Genomic DNA, 20297 nt, shown 5'->3' on the forward strand with positions numbered 1-20297 from the left:
GCAAGCTTCGAAAAATGTAGTTGACAGCTTGGTTCAGTAGGTGGTGCACTCACCTCCTAAATCGGAAAGTCGTGGGCTCAAGTCCGACTCCCAAGTACTCGTTCAGCACATGTTCTCAGATGGCACTTCAGTACTGAAGGAGTGCTGCGCTGTCAGAGGTGCCGTCCCTCAGGTGAGACATTAAATCGAGGTCCCGTCTGCCCGCTGAGGTGGATGTAAAAGGAACTCGAGGCACTATTCATAAGAACATAAGAAATCGAAGCAGGAGTAGGCCATACGGCCCCTCGAGCCTGCTCCGCCATTTAATAAGATCATGGCTGATCTTCGACCTCAACTCCCCTTTCCAGCCCGAACCCCATATCCCTTGATTCCCTTAGAGTCCAAAAATCTATCCATCTCAGTTATGAATATACTCAACGACTGAGATATGCTCAACGACTGAGTAGAAGAAAAGCAGCGGAGTTCTCCCGGTCTCTTGGCCAACACTCATCCCTTAACCAACAGCAGATTAACTGGTCATTAGTTATTGCTGATTGCGGGACATTGCTAATGCAAGATGGCCGCCTTCTTTGCCTATCTAATAACAATCGCTGAACATCAAAGTAATTCATTGTGCGTGAAGCACTCTGGGACACGTCTCAGAAGCATTATAAGTTGCAATATAAATGCAAGCCTTTCTTTCTAAAGTAGAAACACAAGAAACAATATAATGTATAATTTTTGTCTTTATAGGGAGAAAAGGGAGGAACTGGTGACCCTGGTGAAGAAGGCCCAGTTGGACGGCATGTAAGTGTCACTTTATCAAGAGATTTTGTTTTTAAACACCAGATTTAACTTTTTTTCACATTTGTGAATGAAATTCCCTTTTCTTCTTGCATAGGGCGATCCTGGTATCGAAGGTCCCATAGGATTCCCTGGTCCTAAGGTAAGAGACGCATCTGCTCATTGACTCCTTTGCTGGCTTGGCGGACCTCACAAGATTCCAGTAATTCGTATCCCAACCTGAAAAATCCAGTCAGGGCCAAGGAGAGCTAAATCCTTTTATCCCTCCGTGTCCCGGGACATTAGTTATTAAGCTTTTCTGTCCGTGAATTTTCCTCAGCTGCAAAAACAAACATCAAAACTCAAGGCACCCTCTGCCCTAACCCTATCCTTCCTCCTGTCTGGTTTTGGACTGGAGGGGAAAGAAGTGGTGATACCAATTAGGGCAGTCTTAAGTGGATGAAGATCATACGCATTAGACAATAAATAGATGAAATAAATGACTAACTTTGAGGTTGAAATCACACTGTGAGATGTTAGTGATAACTGTATGAAATTTCATGAAGGTGTCAGCCTGTTTTTTTTTAATGGGTTTAAATAGCTTCATATTCATTAATGTGTTTCGCTAACATCACACACCATGATTTCAACCCTTTTATGTATTCTTTTTCATTCTTGGGTGGTGGGTGTCACTGGCAAGATTGGCATTTATTGCCCATCCCCAGTTGCCCTGAGGAGGTGGTGGATCAGTTTTGATACAACTGAGGCCACTTCATCGGGCAATTAAGAGTCAACCACATTGATGTGGGACTGGAGTCACATATAGGCCCAGACCGGGTAAGGACGGCAGGTTTCCTTCACGAAAGGACATTAGTGAACCAGTTGGATTATTACAATCCGACAGCTTCATGGTCACTTTTACTGATACTAGCTTTTTATTTCCAGATTATTAAAACTGAATTGAAATTCTCAAACTGCCATGGTGGGATTTGAACTCACGTTCTCTAGATTGCTAGTCCAGTATCATGACCACTACGCTGTGAAATATGTAAACTATATAATGTAAGCGTTGCTATCTACAGATGCCTCTCAAATAGTTCCACCTGTGAATAATTGTCCCATGTCCATAATCCTGATGGGATGAAAGTCTCTTCCATGTGGAATGAGTTGAGTCAGTCTGAGCCCAGAGGGTGTGAGCCCACAGCGCAAAAATACTTCCCCTAACTCAACCCGAAACTGTCAATCTCGCTCAGAGGCCACAGGAGAGCCGGCATGGGAGGTAGAGTAAAGTCCCGCGGGTACCGTAGGGAGTGCTGCTCCGAGTTGGGGGGACTGAGACGCATTGTTGGGCAGAGTAGAGGGAGCTGTCCTCTTCGACGCACACTGGGGATAGTTCAGTTCCCCGGTTGCAGTAAAGAGGCACCTGGAGGGATGGACGGAGAGCCAACGCGAAGGGTCTGCATTCCTACTACACTGCCTCCCACAGTTCTTTACATAGAATTTACAGAACAGCAACAGGCCCAATTGGTCCATGCCGGTGTTTATGCTCCACACGAGCTTCCTCCCATTCTACTTCAGCTCACCCCATCAGCATAATCCTTCCATTCCTTTCATCCTTGTGCACTTATCTAGCTTCCCCTTAAGTTCTCTGAGCTTTCCTGGAACGATATAAGAGCCTAGGCCTGGGGTAGGCCCATGCCGAGTGTCAGAATGTTAACATGGAGAGAGGGGCGTTCCCGCCCTCCGAGCTCGTTTTCCTCCTTGCCTGCCTGTTGGGGGGCCCGAATAGGGTGCCCGTAGAAATCTGGTGACAGAGCTTATGTCGGGGCCCTCTACAGACTGGATGATCCTGACAGCAGCCTGACAATCAAAGAAGACTAAGGTATTGTACGTTTCGGCACTATTAATCCCCACTCTGCTCCAAGAAGTTTTCAGGGCCTCTGACTGCTGCCGTCCAGCAGCCAGTAGGTCCAGGCCCAAAGCAGCTAAAGGCCTCTTGAGGCCTAGAGCAGTGCTCCGACGTCCACCCCCGATCCCAGCCCAAGGCCCCTCCCAGGAGTGTGCCTGCATCACGCAGTTGACTCAGGCTAGATGATTATGAGCACGTCTCCCCTCCCCTCATAGGCAAAGCACTAGTGCAGTACCCCTGTGCCAGTCAGAGGTCCCAAGAGGAAAATCATCCCGATGCTCAGCATCTAAGTATGCTGCACCTGACCTGGGTGGTCTCGATGTTGACACTGGGTGGAGGGGTAGATTGCCATCTTCAATGCCTGAGTGGTGGAGCGAATCACCCACCCATTGTAGAACTTGCCCGATTTCATTCCGTTGATTTCAATAGAATGAAAAACGGGTGAGTTCTACAACAGGCGGCCGATTCGCTCAGCCAGGGTGGCGCCCGGGCGACGAAGGTGAAAGTCTACCCCTGGGTGTCTAAATGGAAAATGTTCCATTCCCCAAAACCCTATCTCTCAACTCGATGAGCTCATTATTCTTTAAATCGCACTGATAACTGTGTACAAGTTTATCATAAATGGTTCTCACACTTCGCACTCGCTCTGTTGAAACATGCCAGGCACCCACGTTTGATCGGTTATGCTAATCTTATTCCTTTTTTCTCCCTTTCCCAGGGTTACCCAGGCTTGCTGGGTGAAAAGGTAAGACACCTTCTAAATATTCACCTCCGTCTTCACATACAAACGTTGACATGACATAAGCCCTTTTAGAAGCTGGGTGACATTGTGGACGTGTTTCGAAGGGGGCCCCCTCAGTTCGGTCTCCGAAACCTGGGCGGAGAAATTGGACTTGTGCCCTGGAAATGAGCGGCACGAGGCCCGTGCCAAATCTGCATTTAGCTGGTGAGCTGCGGGCGCTGACTGGGCATCCCGAAGCAGCTCGCCGTTCCCAGCGGCAGCGAGCTGGGCCTGCTACGGGCGCCAGTCGCCAGCAGCGGCCCTCAGGCAGGTGCTATTTTGGGGGAGTAGAGGGCGCGGGGTGGTGGGGGTAGAGGTAACGCGCAGAAGGGGCAAGACCAGGACTGGCAGTGGCCCGCAGTTGATTTGTGGAGCCAACAGGGGGAGCATTCCTACTCTTTCCAACTCCACAGAATACAAAAAATTTACGACAGCTATAGGCCTATTTTCATCCTCCCTTTTAAGGGCCGGCTGGTTGAGCCGATCTAGTCCCGGAAGAACTGTCCAGTTTCACAACGGGGGTCCTAAAACTGGCGCAGGACCCTGATTTGCATAAACAACACCAGCATGTTTCAGGCGGACGCCCTGGGCGACAAATAGTCGCCTGATTCAATTTTGCGTGAGGCGCACCTCGGGTGTCAGTCGGGTGTGGGAGATCGCGACCCTGATTTTTGTATTCGGGTCGCTTATTTCACACTTGAAAAATGGGCGCGTTGATGCCCAATTCCCCTTCCCCACCTCCCCCCCCCCCCCCCCCCCCCCCCCTCCATGTTTGTAATGGGTAACGATTGGTTTAAGGACTGGCGGAACACACTTGCAAGCCATCCATTCCAGCAGCGGAAAAGGCGGCCACCGTTTTGAGGTCCTGGCCTCGTTTGGCTCCGACCAACGCCAAATGGACGTCTCGAGGCAACTTGATGGTTTTGGGCTATAGGTGAGACTTGGGGGAGGGGGGGGGGGGGAGCAAGGTCGAAGGGGGCAAGCCCGGGCCGGCAGCGGCCCACAGTAATTTTGTGGAGCCATTAGGAACACTCCTGCTTCTTTTGGCTCCACAAATATACAAGTGTAAAAATTATGTTTGCGGCTATTACAGCAGCGGCCCTTTAAGAACTACTGTTTAGGCCACTCAACACCAGTACACACGGGCTCCGCCCATGTGTCCCGTCAAATCGCAGTTGGCGTCCTAACACGTCATTCAGACTCCGACTTGCGTGGGTAAGAGGCCTCCCGTCCATTTCAGGCAGGTGCTCCGGCCGCCCGGGGTTAGGCCCCTTTCAAAATGGTGGCGGCCGGAGCTTCGCCATTAATATAGCGGCAAGTCTACTGTCTCCATTTTGAGGCCCTTGTCACCCGGTTAGCGCCAATTCCGGCCCCAGCGACCCTCGGCGCTAGAGCCTTCCCTTTACCGAGTTGGGAGCGAGCGTCACGCGCTTGGCGGGCACGGGAGGGCGCCCGGCATCTCGGACCTGCGCGGAGGAATCAGAACGTCGAAAAAAAAGGAAACAAACCCCGTCGCAAAGCTGAACTTCAGCCAGTAAACCGTTTTGTTCTGAAGTTGTAGAAACCACATGAATGAATTTGGGGAAACATTTCAAGGTGAAAAAATGTTTCTTGCTTAACGATGTTGCTCGCACCTGCATGAATTGGCCTAAGATCTTTCATTGGATGAAAGGTGCCTTAATACGACTGCAGAATGGGTGCTTGCAACAAGAAATGCTAGGCAACATCATATCAAATATTGTCATTAACATGTTCCCTTTTTGATGATTATAGGGTGAAATCGGAAGTGAAGGGAAGAAGGTGAGATTTCTCTCTCTCGTCCTCTTTTTCTCTCTCCCTGTCTCCTCTCTCTCTCTCTCTCTCCCTCTCTCATTAGTTAGTTCAGTTTAATATTTTTCCTGTTTTAAGTCGTGGCACTGTCTACACATCCCTAACACTTCGACCCATTGTATCCTCCAGGGTATTGCTGGATTACCAGGTCGGGATGGGATTAACGGACAGAAGGTAGGCTCTTCAATACGATGTGGGGCCAAGTGAACCGAACGGTCGTGTATTAGGGATGAGTAGTGTCTGGTACAGTGTGAAACAGTACTGTTGAGGACCGAGTGCGGAGGGGTCACCTCCAGGAGCGAGATTCAAATCCAGCCCAGACTGAGAGGTTGAAAAGCTCTCCTGATGGTTGTAAGGGTGGTATGTGAAATGAGTCTCTGAATGTTCAGCCCAGTTCCTAATGGGCCTTCAATTCACCACTGAACTCGCCATCACCTCACAGGATGGTTGGTGGGCTGTAGCAAATGGATAAGAGAGGTGTTCAGTTGCTGCATTAGTACACGAGGAGTTCTCTTCAGAGGTCTGCCTTGTTGGGGTAGAGTATTTGGAGCTTTAATGTGTATCTAACTGAGCTGCAGCCTGGTCCATCCCCAAACACTAACACCCCCAACCTCAGTGGGCGCAGGAAGATCTGTGTTCACTCGCCCATAGAGAGGATTGTTTCCTGTGTGCAAATGATGTTTGTGAAGCCAGAGTTTTGATTGGTTGAAAATTGTTTATCTAGATAAGACCACCTAAATGCACCTTTGGGAGACCCTCCCACATGTCAACCAATCACTTCAAATTAGAAAGACCACACTGCACAAAGGAAAGGAAGGAGAAAAGCAATGAAGCAAACAATAGATATGATATACCCATGTATTGTAACTTGGACAGTGCACTGCAATATGACAGTGCATGCAGTATACCCATGTATTATAACTGTGCTATACAGCGTGTGACAGTGTATACAATATACCCATGTATTATAACTGCAATACATTATAATATAGTGCACATGATAAACCCATATATTAAAACTGTGCTATACAGTATATGATATAGTGTATATGATAAATCCATGTATTATAATTGTGCTATACAGTGTACGATACAGTGCATGCGGTATACCCATGTATTATAACTGTGCTATACTGTATGTGACAGTGTATATTGTATTCCCATGTATTATAACTGTGTTATGCAGTATGTGACAGTGTCTATGGTATACCTACATATTACAACTGTTCTATACAGTATGTGACAAAGTACATGCGGTAAACCCATTTGTTACACCTTTAAAGTGCAATGCAAAATGTTGATTGTGTATATCATAGATTGTATCAATTTGGATCAAATAGCACAGTAAATGTGAATGCTGCTGGGTGTTGGTGACAAGTTTAAATCGTTCAAAGGAATCTGAATAAACATTGTGCTTTTTGTATTGATGAATTCAGGGAAAAATGGGACGTATTGGGGCTCCAGGATGCAAGGGAGACCCTGGTGACATGGTAATTTATTTTTATCATTAATTGTTCTTCGGAGTATTGTGAGGTTAGATAACCGTGTTGAAGATCATTACCCTCAGTAATTCAGACCATTACAATGTGGGGGAGGGGGTTTGGGTTTTTTTTCCTCATCCAAGAGTATCTCTTTTGAGTCTGTTTAAGAATAGCTTTGTAAAATTGAAAAGCACCATGCGATATCCATTTTAAATATAGATTCTAAAATCACGCACTGCCTCCACTCATCTTTCAACCTCCTAAGTTTGTTCTTTTCCTTTCTTTTTATGTCTGTGACCTCATCCATTCATTGCCCAACTCTACCCATTCTTGCTGTTGATTCAAGTTTACATTCATCATCTTCTCTCAGACCATAGCCCTTCAATTCACACAACCACCAATCCTCAGAATCGCGATGGCTTCATTTCCGATATGGCATAACTTCTCTGAGATGATATTCCTTCAGTGCACACAAACCTCCATCCCTCCAATGGCTGTATCTTGATCTCCCTCATACCATTCGATGGGACAATGAAAATCTTCTTTCTTTCAATTCTTTAAAATATGTTTTCTTCATGTCCCGCTAGTCTAACCAACAATCAGCACCTCTTCCCTTTTGAGCTCTCCCCTTAGTCCTTCCTCACCTACTGCTGTTCTTGGCTTAAATATCTTCTCTGACATCAAGTGGAACTCTCATGTTTCTTCTATTACTAAATCTGCCTCTCAGAAGCTTGGTTTCCGCTTTCATGCTGAATACTTCTCACCAACTCTTGGATCTCTCCAAAGCCCAACACTAGTTTTTGGACACATCTCTAATATCTGCCACCTTTCTCACATTCCAGGACAGGATACAAAAGAAGCTTGCCAAATCCTCCAGCCTTTGAACTCTTTCTCTTCCATCTTAACCTTACTTATTTCTGTCTATTCTTCCCATACTACTTTAGCTAGTGCTACTCTGTAAATTCCCCACTTGTTCCTCCTAAACTGCAAATAAACCATCCTAAGTGCCCCCTCCTCACTGCATCCTTACTGTATTGCAATCAAGGCCCATCACACAGTCTCCCACTCCAACTTACTTCCCCAAGGCCTCAAAACTGTTTATCCTCCCTTGTGCAGTTATGTGGCTTTATAAACCTGAGCTTATTTCCTGACTTACTCCCCCTTCGCTTTTATTGTTTACAACATTGTTGGTGTCCAGCACTATGTGCCTTGGCCCTTCATCTTAATGTCTTAAAAAAATGTGTACATAGATCCTAAAGAACCACAGCTCTAGTCATTATAGGACAGATAGATCATCTTTATATATTAAAGGTGAACATGTGAGCCAAAAGAAGTAACTTCTTAGGGTAGGAAGTGAGCGAGTATTCATTGCAGCTTTAGTACACTGTGAGGGAAATATGTGTGTACTAATTGAGGTACAGAGCAGGGACCTCATTATTAGCCTCTGATCTTATTCCCTATATTGTAACAGTATTAAAGGGGAAGGACTTGCAATGCATACAATATGCCCAACTATATTTTGCCCCTCGAGGGCACGTTGTGAAGACAAGTTCCACATATACCATGATGACACCCAGCCCTACCTCACCACCACCTCTCTCAACCCCTCCACTCCCTCTGCATTGTTAGATTGCTTGTTCGACATCCAGTCCTAGATGAGCTGCAATTTCCTCCAATTAAACCTTGGGAAGACTGAAGCCATTGTCTTCGGCCCCTGCCACAAACTCCGTTCCCTTCCTACTGATTCGATTCCCACTCCTTGGCCACTGTCTGAGGCTGAACCAGACTGTTCACAACCTCGTTGTGCTATTTGATCCTGGGCTGAGCTTCGAACCACATGTCCTCTCCATCACAAAGACCGACAACTTCCAACTCCATAACATCGCCCATCCCTGCCCCTGCTTCAGTGTATCTGCTGTTGAAACCCTCATTCATGCTCTTGTTATCTCCAGACTCGACTTTTCCAATGCTCTCCTGGCCGGTCTCTGATCTTCCATCCTCCATAAACTTCAGCTCATCCAAAACTCAGTGGCCTGTATCCTAACTCACACCAAGTCCCATTCTCCCATCACCCCTATGCTCGCTGACCTACATTGGCTCCCCGGCCTGGCAATGCCTAGATCTTAAAATTCTCATCCTCATATTCAAATCCCTCCATGGCCTCTCCCCTCCCTATCTCTGTAACCTCCTCCAGCCCTACAACTCTCCGAGATCTCTGCAGTCCTCCAATTCTGGCCTCTTGCAAATCCCCGACTTCCTTCGCTCCATCATTGGCGGCCGTGTCTTCAGCTGTCTAGGCCCTAAGCTCTGGAATTTCCTCCCTAAACCTCTCTGCCTCTCTACCTCTCTCTCCTCCTTAAAACCTACCTCTTTGACCAAGTTTTTGGTCACCTGTCCTAACATCTCCTCATGTGGCTCAATGTCAAATTTTATTTGATAATGCTCCCGTGAAGCACCTTGGGACGTTTTCTTACGATAAAGGTGCTGTATAAATGCAAGTTGTTGTTGTCGTTGTTGTTGTTGTTTCTCCTCATGAAAGTATCTCTGAAAGGTGAAAAATCATTGGGCAACCTCTAACGTTTGAGATCTGGTGGAGGCCTTCCCAAGCCCTTTAGGTGTCAACAGCCAAAGCCTCCATTAGTTGGGTGCCATCATTCATTCAGCAGGAGCGGGTGTCCTTGTTTCTAGATCCAAGATCCCCATCCATTAAAGTCGGCTTGGCAACCAGCATTCAACTGGCTTCTCACACAGCAGATCACTGTCTCCCAGACACTGCTCAGCTCTTGGGAGATCGGACTTTTAACACACTGGCTGTTAGCACTCCAATCTGGAGCTCTCTGATAAAAGCAACACCTTTCCAGCCGTGACCCAGTGAGCCAGAAGGTTGTGGGTTCAAGTCCCACTCCAGAGACTTGAGCGCAAAAATCTGTGCTGACATTCCAGTGCAGTACTGAGGGAGTGCTGCACTGTCTGAGGTGCCGTCTTTCATATGAGACATTAAACCGAGACCCCGTCTGCCCTCTGAGGTAGATGTAAAAGATCCCACGGCGTTATTTCGAGCAGTGGAGTTCTCCCCATTGTCCTGACCATCATTTATCCCTCAACCAGCATATGCTGATAGGGTGAGATTAAGTAAGGTGGGAGGAGGCTCGTGTGGAACATAATCACTGGCATAGACCAGTTGGGCCGAATGGCCTGTTTCTATGCTGTAAACTCTATGTAATTTTATGTAAGCATTGCTAAAACAGATTGTCTGGTCATTATCACATTGCTGTTTGTGGGATCTTGCTGTGCGCAAATTGGCTGCCACGTTTCCTACATTACAACAGTGACTACACTTCAAAAGCACTTCACTGGCTGTAAAATGCTTTGGGACATCCTGAGGTCATGAAGGGCGCTATATAAATGCAAGTCTTTCTTTCTTCCAGTACGTATCTAGCATGTGGCTATCGGCTCAGAACCTCACGGCCTCAATACCGATCTAGTTTAATAATCATATTTAATAAAAGAAGTGGCTGGAAGACCTCCTACCGTTTTAAAATGTAGCCCACCTGACTGGTAGCCGAGGATTTACCAAACAGCTGTGAATTTCTAAACACTGATGTGGTTCCTCGAAGAGTGCTGGGCAATGTAGCACTAAAAGGGTTAATGCTTCTAATTCCTTATCGTGTGTGATGTCTCCTCATGAAGCTGTGATTCACTTGCTCATAGGGAGCCCCTGGTTTTCTTGGAGAAGCTGGAGATCGAGGATTTGCTGGTGATCCTGGGCCTAAGGTTTGTGTGTGATCGTGTTTCAGAGACCGAGGGGCGCTAAATTGGGCCGTGTAGCGCCCGTTGTTTCGGCACTACTCGGCCCCTCGGGCATCCAAGATGGTGTCTTGGATGCGCCAGCACGACGTGCGCCAGACACCATCTTGGTATAGGAGTTAGCTTAGGCGCAGTTAACGAACGCTGGAATCATGTAAAGTAGGGAGAAAATGGCTTCAGTCAGTGTGCAACGCTGATTTAAAGTGATAAGTCCCAAAATGTCTCAACACACAGTCTTAACCCTGACCATCTGAACGTGTCTTAGAGTGCCTGGAGGACCCCCCACCGGCGCTATTTGAAGGGACAATGCAGGATTTACAGGTTAGCGGCTGGATTATTGCTTCTGGCTGCCGAAACATTTGTACCTGTTTTTGGAGGTCTCCTAGACTTGAAAACTAAGACGCGGGGACTTAGCCTAACATTTAGAGCCAGGACATGCAGGAGTGAAGTTAGGAAATGCTTCTACACGCAAATTGTGAGAGACGTTTGGAACGTTCTTCTCCAGACGGCAGCTGATGCTAGCTCACTTGTGAAAGTTAAATCTGAGATTGATAGATTTCTGTGAACTAAGCATATTAAGGGATGTGGGGCTAAGGTGGGTATATGGAGTTAGGTCATAGGTCCACCATGACCTCATTGAATGCGCAACAGGCTTGAGGGGCTAAATGCCACTTGCTGCCTCCTGATATGCGCCACCTTCTGCAAGAAAGCGTGATGTGTGCCTGGGTGATGTGCCTGTCATGGTTGAATAGCTGTCAGTGTGTGTGGCCTGAGAGTTGTGAGTGGACAGCTTGCAACAGTGATAATGTGTAAGGGTGAGAGGAAGCATCTGGTTGGAAGAGTTGAGTACTGATGGAAAGAGTTTGTTGGTATGTGGGTGATGGGGCTGTCGTGCTTGGTGCAGTTGGTCGGAGACGCCACTTGACAGTTGACCTCACTCACCTTGACCACTCATGTCAAAATATTGAACTTCTTCCTGCACTGCATCCATGTTCATGATGCTGTGCGCCTGGCATTGACTTCGTCCCCCGCTGTCTCCCACTGCCTTTGGGGAAATATCTGGAGGGCCTCGCCCCCCCCCCCCACCCCCCTGCGGATATAGGATGTCCCTCCTTCTGTCCACCTCTTGCACCAAGGTCTCTAGTGCATCAGCAGAAAACCTTGGTGCATGCTCTCTCCCAGGCCTGGCACAAACTCAGATCGGCAGATTGGTGAGGTCTGGAGTGCTGATTGGAGGATGTGGGATTTAGTAGTGCGCAACTTTATTTAATGTTTTAACATAACTCATCAGTGTGTAAACATAGGGATGGGACCTGCATCTGTGTTTTACATGTGCGATGTGTAATCTCCGCACATACAGTAGACTGTGAGTTTCAGCAAATAACAGGTACCGGCTACCTTTAAGAGATTTGTAAGAAACATCCTTCCTTTAAGAGATTGAGCTCCCCCTGATGGTGGAAAGTGCGAACTGCATTGATTCCCCACGCAAGGCCTGGAATAGAACGCTGATTGAAGGTGAGTCCTTAGGTCGGCCGAAACTTGCGTCCTGCCATTGGGCGCGGGGGCCATTGGGCGTGGGGTAACAGCACATCACGCTACCTGTGCCCAAAAACGGCCCCTATCAAATTTCTCCCCCCTAATGCCTGTTTTAGACAGCCACCAGAGACGCCTGAGAAACAGCTCATCCCAATTTCGAGTCAGCCGTTTTTCAGGTGTGCTTGGGGCGCAGGACTTCAATCCCCGAAGTCAGGCCTCATTGCGCCTGTTTTTCGCCTGTAGGACAGATGTAGCGAGCTCCAATTTCTACCCCATTCTTTCTCAGCAAAGCCATTGCTTTATCCTGATGAATATCAAAAAATACCCAAGGATGGAATTGAGCTTACTTGTGGTGTACTTGGACATCCTGCCCAACGCTGCTTAAACTATGGTGCCTTTGGGCTGTAAATTCATCTGAGCCTGTTTTCGGGCCCAGATTCCGTACTGCACGGGCCCAACTGGAAGAGCGTAGAAGGATGTGCGGATAGGGTGAGATGAAGTAGGGTGGAAGGAGACTCGTGTGGAGCATAAACACCGGCATGGACCTGTTGGGCCGAATGGCCTCTTTTACACTGGAAGCCCCATTAACTTTATGTGCAGACTGTTGAGCCAATCCAATCTTCTAGCCATGTTACAGTAGCTATTGTATGAGGTCCAGGGGGTCACACAGCAGAAGAATTATTGAGTAATGTTGTGCTTTCTTTCAGGGAGATGTTGGTCGACCAGGAAGAAGCGGACCTCCCGGCTCTCAAGGAGACAAAGGTCCTAAGGTGATTGTGATACAATTCATAACACGTAGACTGGTCGTTATAGATGCTGAGGGCAGTATTGTACAAGTATTGGCTAAAGATACAGGGGAGGAGGCGTTGGGATAGTTCTTTAGGTTCTTTCATCCACCAGATTTTCTTCTGCAAAGTGCTCACTTACTGCCTCTAAAGGAGAGGACAGGTTTCATGACAGTAGTTGCAACTCTTTAACCCATCAGGGATATTTTGGGGGAAATTACAGGGGGTTAGCTGTGTGATAACGAGGAAAGCATGGAGCAAGAAAAGACTATTCGGCCCATTGGATTTCACGTGCAAGGTTGTGGACTTTCCCTAGTTTGTAGCGAATCTGGAGATCAAGGGAATCTCCAAGAAGAGCAGTCTCTGGAATGAGTTGGACTGGGTTAGGACATTGACCTTTTACCTTTGGGATCTGGGTTCAAGTACAACCCATACTGATGGAGCGAAAGTTTCCTCTCTGTAGGTCCTATGGTGAATTGAGTTTGAGGAGTCTCATCTTAGCTCCTAATGGTTCTGAATTAACACCAGAAAGCTGTCCATAATAAAGCAAATTTGCACTAAACTTGGTAATGTCACTTAAGCTGTGATCCATAGCCACGTGGGAAGTGGAAAATTGACACTCCTGCAGTAGGGGAAGCTCTACTTGGGTTGGGGACGAGACATTTAGTTGGGGCAGAGGAGAGGGAGCTTCAGCTCTGCATCTGGCTTTCCTGTACCTGACCTGTGAATGATCAGTGGAAGTTCAGCAGGAACCTTGTATCCATTTGTAACTAGGTCTTCTGTCGACGTTACGGTGGTGGAGCAGGAAACAGTCCAAGGAAATTCCCACCGCTGGTGTCCCAAAGTGTAAAAGCATTCCATTCTCCAGTATTAATATCTGTCACTTTAATGATCACATGAAGAATAAAAAAAACTGCTCTCAAAGTTCTTTCTGACCCTTAGGGTGATTGCATAGATGAGAAGGCATTCCCGTAGTCCATCAGAACTGCAGACATACTGCTCCACAGAGTATTTGATGGTCCTTCCCCTTACCTTTATAAACCTTCAGTCTCTTTCATAACTGGTGGACCATCTTGTCACTCTTTAAAGGTTCAGAATAGGATTGGCTAATGTAGCTAAAAGTCTATTCCACATATCTACTGCTGTGTAGGGGGATTGGTGCCATCTTGCAATGGCTGCATGTAGCAGATAATTGGTGATGATTTAGCGTGTGATATGTAGCTTCCCGTAATCCAACTAAGGTGGTTAGTCCAATGCTGGATGAAGAGGTCCTGTTACCCAAGGTTCATTTCGACTGCATCCAAATAATCTGATTGTTCCATGTTGTTTCTGCATCACTCTATACTAACCTAGTTGATCCCCCTTTTTATTAGGTAAAGGTATCAAGGGATAGGGATCAAAGGTGGGTAAATGGAGTTGAGATTCAGATCAGCCGTGATCTAATTGAATGGTGGAACAGGCTCGAGGGGCTGAATGGCCCACGCCTTTTCCAATGTTCCCCTGACATTGCCCATCACGCTTTGTAATGTAGGTCCACCAACGCTTAACAGCAACCCGGCCTCCAGTTCCCATTCAGAGCTCCGAAGCATACAGTAGAGTGTTATCTGGGCGGGTGGGTTCTACAATGGGTGGGCAAACCTAATCGCCATGAGTTGAAACTTTCCCCCCAGAATTTTTTAATATTTTGTGGATAGCTACAGAAAACAATTGGCTGTGAGTAAACTACCATCATGCAGTGCTTTCCCAGCCCATTTTGCACCATGGTGGTTTTGGTTAGTGTGTCAGCTGACACGTGAAGGTCCTAGCCACATTGTGCCAATTGTTGTTCGGGTTCAGTGGGCAGCACTCTCTCCTCTGAATCAGAAGGTCGTGGGCTCATGTCCCACTCCAGAGTCTTGAGCATAAAATCTAGGCGTGCAGTACTGAGGGAGTGCTGCACTGTCGGAGGTGCACTTTATCGGATGAGATGTTAAACCGAGGCTTTGTCTGCCCTCTCAGGTGGGCATCAAAGGTCTCATGCCACTATTTCAAAGAAGAGCAGGGGAGTTCTCCCCGGTGTCCTGGCCAATATTTATCCCTCGACCAAGATCACTAAAAACAGATTATCTGATCATTATCACATTGCTGTTTGTGGGACCTTGCAGTGTGCAAATTGGCTGCCGCATTTCCTACATTACAACGGTGATGGCACTTCAAAAGTATTTCATTGGCTGTAAAACACTTTGTAACGCCCTGAAGTTGTGTACGGCTTTATATAAATGCAAGTCTTCCTTTCTTAAATGAAACAGCTCACAGGAGTGTCCTGTTGTCTCTCAGTCTGTTGCATTCTGAAGAAATGTACTCCTCTCCTCTGACAACAATAGTGGGGATTGTATCCCCAGGAGGAAGATGAGGAGCAATCTATTGAGTCAGCATATAATTGTAAACGTTTACAGTGTTGTCCTGTCCCTTCACTTTTCTTTTATTAACATCTTTTCTTTTTACTTAGGGACCAGTGGGACCTGCAGGACGTCCAGGACTAATGGGTTCGAAGGGTGCAAGGGTAATTTTATATACTCAAGCCAAATATAGCTCAGTGGGATCTGGGGTCTACACTGTTTTCCAACGCTGGAGGTTGAACCTTAGGCCCTGGGTTCAGTGTAGTCCAGATAGGTAGGAAGAAGCTATCCCCAGTCACAATAAGGACTGTTAGAAAATCTCTCCACAAACTCTCTTGTAGAATCTTCATGACTTTTTTTCCTCTATTCATTAATTTATTCTCTTCAATTCTCACTAACTGATTCTGCCTCTCTCTTTCTGCTCTTATATTTTCTTGTTTCTTTCTCTTCTAACTTCACTCTGAATGTTGCTGTATCCTTTTTTTCTTTGATTCTTTCATTGTCTAGTTGTTTTTCTGTTTTCATTTTCTTCCTTTTGCATTCTGTTTAGTGCCTCTTTCTCCCTCTCTCTCTCTGTCTCCTTTTTCTATCTGCTTCTCTTTTTCTCTCCCCTTTGTTGCGTTCTTCATTACCGTTCTATATTTTTCTCTTCTCTACCTCTTACCACTGTTGACCAATTAATTGTTCACTATCAGCCTTTCTTTTTTTCTCTGCTTCCTCCCTACATCTTTATCTTCCTCTTTTCCTCGCTCTCTCCCTCTCTTTCTGTCTCTCTTGTACCTCTCTATCTCTCTCCATTCTTTTTCCTCTCTTTCTATACCACCTTCGATCTTTCTCTATCTCCACCCCTTTCTTTCCTTTTTTTTATTATACCTCATCTTCTCTTTCCCTTATTTGCCTTTCGATTTTCTTTTTCTTCAACATTTCTTGTCTTTTATTTTCTCTGCCATTACTGGTTACTTTTAAATGTTTAATTTCAGAAGCCATTGATTTAAGAAAAAGCCTCTAAATAAAAATGAACATTTGTATTTTGCACCTTGCTTGCAACTCCTTGTTTACGTTAAACCTCATATGAGTTGGGAATAAGCATATTTAACAATTGTATAATTCGAAGGAAACATCAGTGGCTTCATTACAACTGTTACCTTTAACCTTCGCGGCCTCTGGGCCTAACTTTTAACTTTGACGTGGACCTAGAACTAGGAGCATTGGATCGTCCGCCTGTTATTTCACGAACTACTCCAGGAATTCCTCCCTTCACGTGATTTAAAAAGCCCTCAGCGGATCTCGCACCAGCGAAGAGCTAGCATGACTCTCACTGAGGCTCCCGAAAACCTTGCCAAATGTAAGGCAATTGATCATGGAAGGGTTCTCACCTTGTTGTACCAGAGTTATGCCAACCATTGGAGCCAATGACCTTTGGGCCACTCTTTCTTCGGTCCAGGTGCTTCCAGTGAGGTGGTTTTGTGCTGTTCCCCCTTTGACCGGCAGATGGGGGCGGGCGTTACTGACGTGTCTTTATAGGTGCAATGCGCCCACTCCAGACATGTTAACGACCCCGTCCATGGGATTTGGGATGGGATTGGCATCCGTGGCTGCGGGTGGCCAGGAGTGGTGCTCTGCCACTTTTCTGGCAGTGGAACAGAGACCTTTGAACTTTGAACCCCAGTGTTCAGACCAGAGGCCTGCAGAGTGCTCAGGAGGAAGGTGTATATTCTTCCTGAAGTTTGTGCCGAACTTGGCTGGAGCAATGTAACAGGCCAAAGATGGAAAGGCAAGACTGGGAATGGGAGAGGGTTGGTCAAATGGAGGTGCTGGGCAAATGGATCACCCAATCTGCATTTAGTTTTCCCAGTATAGAAGAGATTGCAGCATGAGTGGGGAATACAATATAGTAGATTGGATAAAATATATATGAATCGCTGTCTTACAGTGGCTTCTTATTAACTGATGTTCTACTGTTTATTTTACTCCGCAGGGAAACAAAGGAGTTCCTGGGCCCAAAGGAGATGTGGTAATTTTTATTTTCTTCGTAAAAAGTATATTGTTTACTTACACGCATTGTCATAAACTCACAAATACTTTAGAAATGAAGCCAAAAGCTAAGAACTATTATAGAACATTACCCAACAATGTTTACTTACACAAGGATGTAGCAGAGATGCTAATGCATAAAATGTCACACATCTCTGTCCATGAGCACGGTCTTATATACATAGATAGGAGATCTTATGCACGCAGGCACGCACACACGCATGCACGGGCACACAGATATTGGTGGTTATTGCTGGATTTCAAAGGAACACAGATTAGCCTGTTTACACAGTGCTGACAGGTTTCTTGTTAGGCTGAGACAGACAGAGAGAGGTGCTCTGCAATGAAGCAGGCAGGTACTGAAATGCAGCCATGTAGTAAAGCTGCTGACAAAGTATTCCTGATTTATGTAATGACTTTCGTCCCGACCACAATATAGAATATCAGTGGATCAAACCCTTTCCCAACCACTCTTATTATATTGAATATGAATTGATAAATCAATTTTCCCCATTCACAGCCATTACCACTGCCAGAGGTTCTGTCGATCATTAAATGTAACTTCAGCTTAATATCTATGGAATCACCATTTCCCTACAGTTTCCCCGGATCTCCCACCAAAGTTACAGTGGAAAATCGGGAGATCCCCTGCGGACATACAATCCCATAGAGAACCCCTGAGGACATTAAACCCCGTAGAGATCCCCTGAGGACATTAAACCCCATAGAGATCCCCCTGAGGACATTAAACCCCGTAGAGAAACCCCTGAGGACATTAAACCCCATAGAGATCCCCCTGAGGACATTAAACCCCGTAGAGATCCCCCTGAGGACATTAAACCCCGTAGAGATCCCCCTGAGGACATTAAACCCCATAGAGATCCCCCTGAGGACATTAAACCCCATAGAGATCCCCCTGAGGACATTAAACCCAATAGAGATCACTTGAGGACATTAAACCCCATAGAGATCCCCCTGAGGACATTAAACCCCATAGAGATCCCCCTGAGGACATTAAACCCCATAGAGATCCCCCTGAGGACATTAAACCCCATAGAGATCCCCCTGAGGACATTAAACCCCATAGAGATCCCCCTGAGGACATTAAACCCAATAGAGATCCCCCTGAGGACATTAAACCCAATAGAGATCCCCCTGAGGACATTAAACCCAATAGAGATCCCCCTGAGGACATTAAACCCAATAGAGATCCCCCTGAGGACATTAAACCCAATAGAGATCCCTTGAGGACATTAAACCCAATAGAGATCCCTTGAGGACATTAAACCCAATAGAGATCCCTTGAGGACATTAAACCCCATTGAGATCCCCTGAGGAAATTCAACTGCACAAAAAGACAAACGGAGAGGGAGACAAAGAAAAAAATGTACGTCTAACATACAGAGGGAAGGATAGGCTTTGAGGAGAAATAAAAAAAGTGAAAAACAGTCCAGCAAACAGATTCAGAGACCAGAGAAAATGTGTGAGATGCATACAGAGTGAGAAAGTAAGACAGAAAGAGTTGAAGACAGTGAGACGGAGAGAATTAGAGAGTGCAGAACAAGCAGACACACAGTTACACAAAGAGTGGCAATTTTTTAAAAAGTTCTGCCTATGAACAGTACCATGGGAGATCAATCATTATTAAAAGTTTGGAGCCTGAACATGAAGGAAGATATGAATGTAAAACATGGAGGTGACCTTTGGCCGGTAAATCCAAGAACTCATGTCTCCAGTGTCATTTCTGATTGGTTCCTAGTTCTGGCACAGAAATATAAATCAGTTTCCAGAGCCATGGGGGTAATTTTCCCTTTTGCCGGGGGTGTAAAACTGGCAGTAGTGGATCAACCGCCCATTCCGCACCCTCTTTGATTTTCCTTTCCATTGAAGCTGTAATCATTAGTTTGCCGCCTATGCTGGAAGTGAAAATTACCCCCCTCCCCCTTATCTCTAATGTTGGCTCTGATTGATTCAGTCACAAACCATTTTTTTGCCAAAATAAAATTATTATATAAAGAATGGGAAGGGTCAATCATATTTTTCACCAAAGTTCTAGTTATGGCAGGCATTGAATGATGCATCAGACAGATTGTCCACAGGCAGAATACAGTTTGAAAATCTCTATTGCTGAAAGCACTGATAAAATTTTAACTATAGACAAAATATCTTACGTGCTTTTTGAAACATTCTGGACACTTTTTTTAATCATTCATGGGATGTGGGCGTCGCTGGCGAGGCCGGCATTTATTGCCCATCCCTAATTGCCCTTGAGAAGGTGGTGGTGAGCCGCCTTCTTGAACCGCTGCAGTCCGTGTGGTGACGGTTCTCCCACAGTGCTGTTAGGAAGGGAGTTCCAGGATTTTGACCCAGCGACGATGAAGGAATGACGATATATTTCTAAGTCGGGATGGTGTGTGACTTGGAGGGGAACGTGCAGGTGCTGTTGTTCCCATGTGCCTGCTGCTCTTGTCCTTCTAGGTGGTAGAGGTCGCGGGTTTGGGAGGTGCTGTTGAAGAAGCCTTGGTGAGTTGCTGCAGTGCATCCTGTGGATGGTGCACACTGCAGCCACAGTGCGCCGGTGGTGAAGGGAGTGAATGTTTAGGGTGGTGGATGGGGTGCCAATCAAGGGGACTGCTTTGTCCTGAATGGTGTCGAGCTTCTTGAGTGTTGTTGGAGCTGCACTCATCCAGGCAAGTGGAGAGTATTCCATCACACTCCTGACTTGTGCCTTGTAGATGGTGGAAAGGCTTTGGGGAGTCAGGAGGTGAGTCACTCGCCACAGAATACCCAGCCTCTGACCTGCTCTTGTAGCCACAAAATTTATGTGGCTGGTCCAGTTAAGTTTCTGGTCAATGGTGACCCCCAGGATGTTGATGGTGGGGGATTCGGCGCTGGTAATGCCGTTGAATGTCAAGGGGAAGTGGTTAGACTCTCTCTTGTTGGAGATGGTCATTGCCTGGCACTTGTCTGGCACGAATGTTACTTGCCACTTAT

General features: G+C 46.4%; 1 protein-coding gene across 2 annotated transcripts in view; it reads left to right on the top strand.

The window, feature by feature from the left end:
- The window catches only part of col6a2 (collagen, type VI, alpha 2), a 138236-nt gene that overhangs the window by 48444 nt on the left and 69495 nt on the right, over positions 1-20297 (top strand). For both annotated transcript variants that reach the window (XM_067988107.1, XM_067988105.1), the window contains exons 6-15: positions 733-786; positions 881-925; positions 3390-3416; positions 5226-5252; positions 5412-5456; positions 6719-6772; positions 10475-10537; positions 12814-12876; positions 15380-15433; positions 17248-17283. In XM_067988107.1, the coding sequence (XP_067844208.1) occupies positions 733-786; positions 881-925; positions 3390-3416; positions 5226-5252; positions 5412-5456; positions 6719-6772; positions 10475-10537; positions 12814-12876; positions 15380-15433; positions 17248-17283 (468 nt within the window). The remainder of the gene's footprint in view (positions 1-732; positions 787-880; positions 926-3389; positions 3417-5225; positions 5253-5411; positions 5457-6718; positions 6773-10474; positions 10538-12813; positions 12877-15379; positions 15434-17247; positions 17284-20297) is intronic.

The sequence above is a fragment of the Heptranchias perlo genome, chromosome 7 (genome assembly GCF_035084215.1).
Source record: "Heptranchias perlo isolate sHepPer1 chromosome 7, sHepPer1.hap1, whole genome shotgun sequence".
NCBI classification, from domain to species: Eukaryota; Metazoa; Chordata; class Chondrichthyes; order Hexanchiformes; family Hexanchidae; genus Heptranchias; species Heptranchias perlo.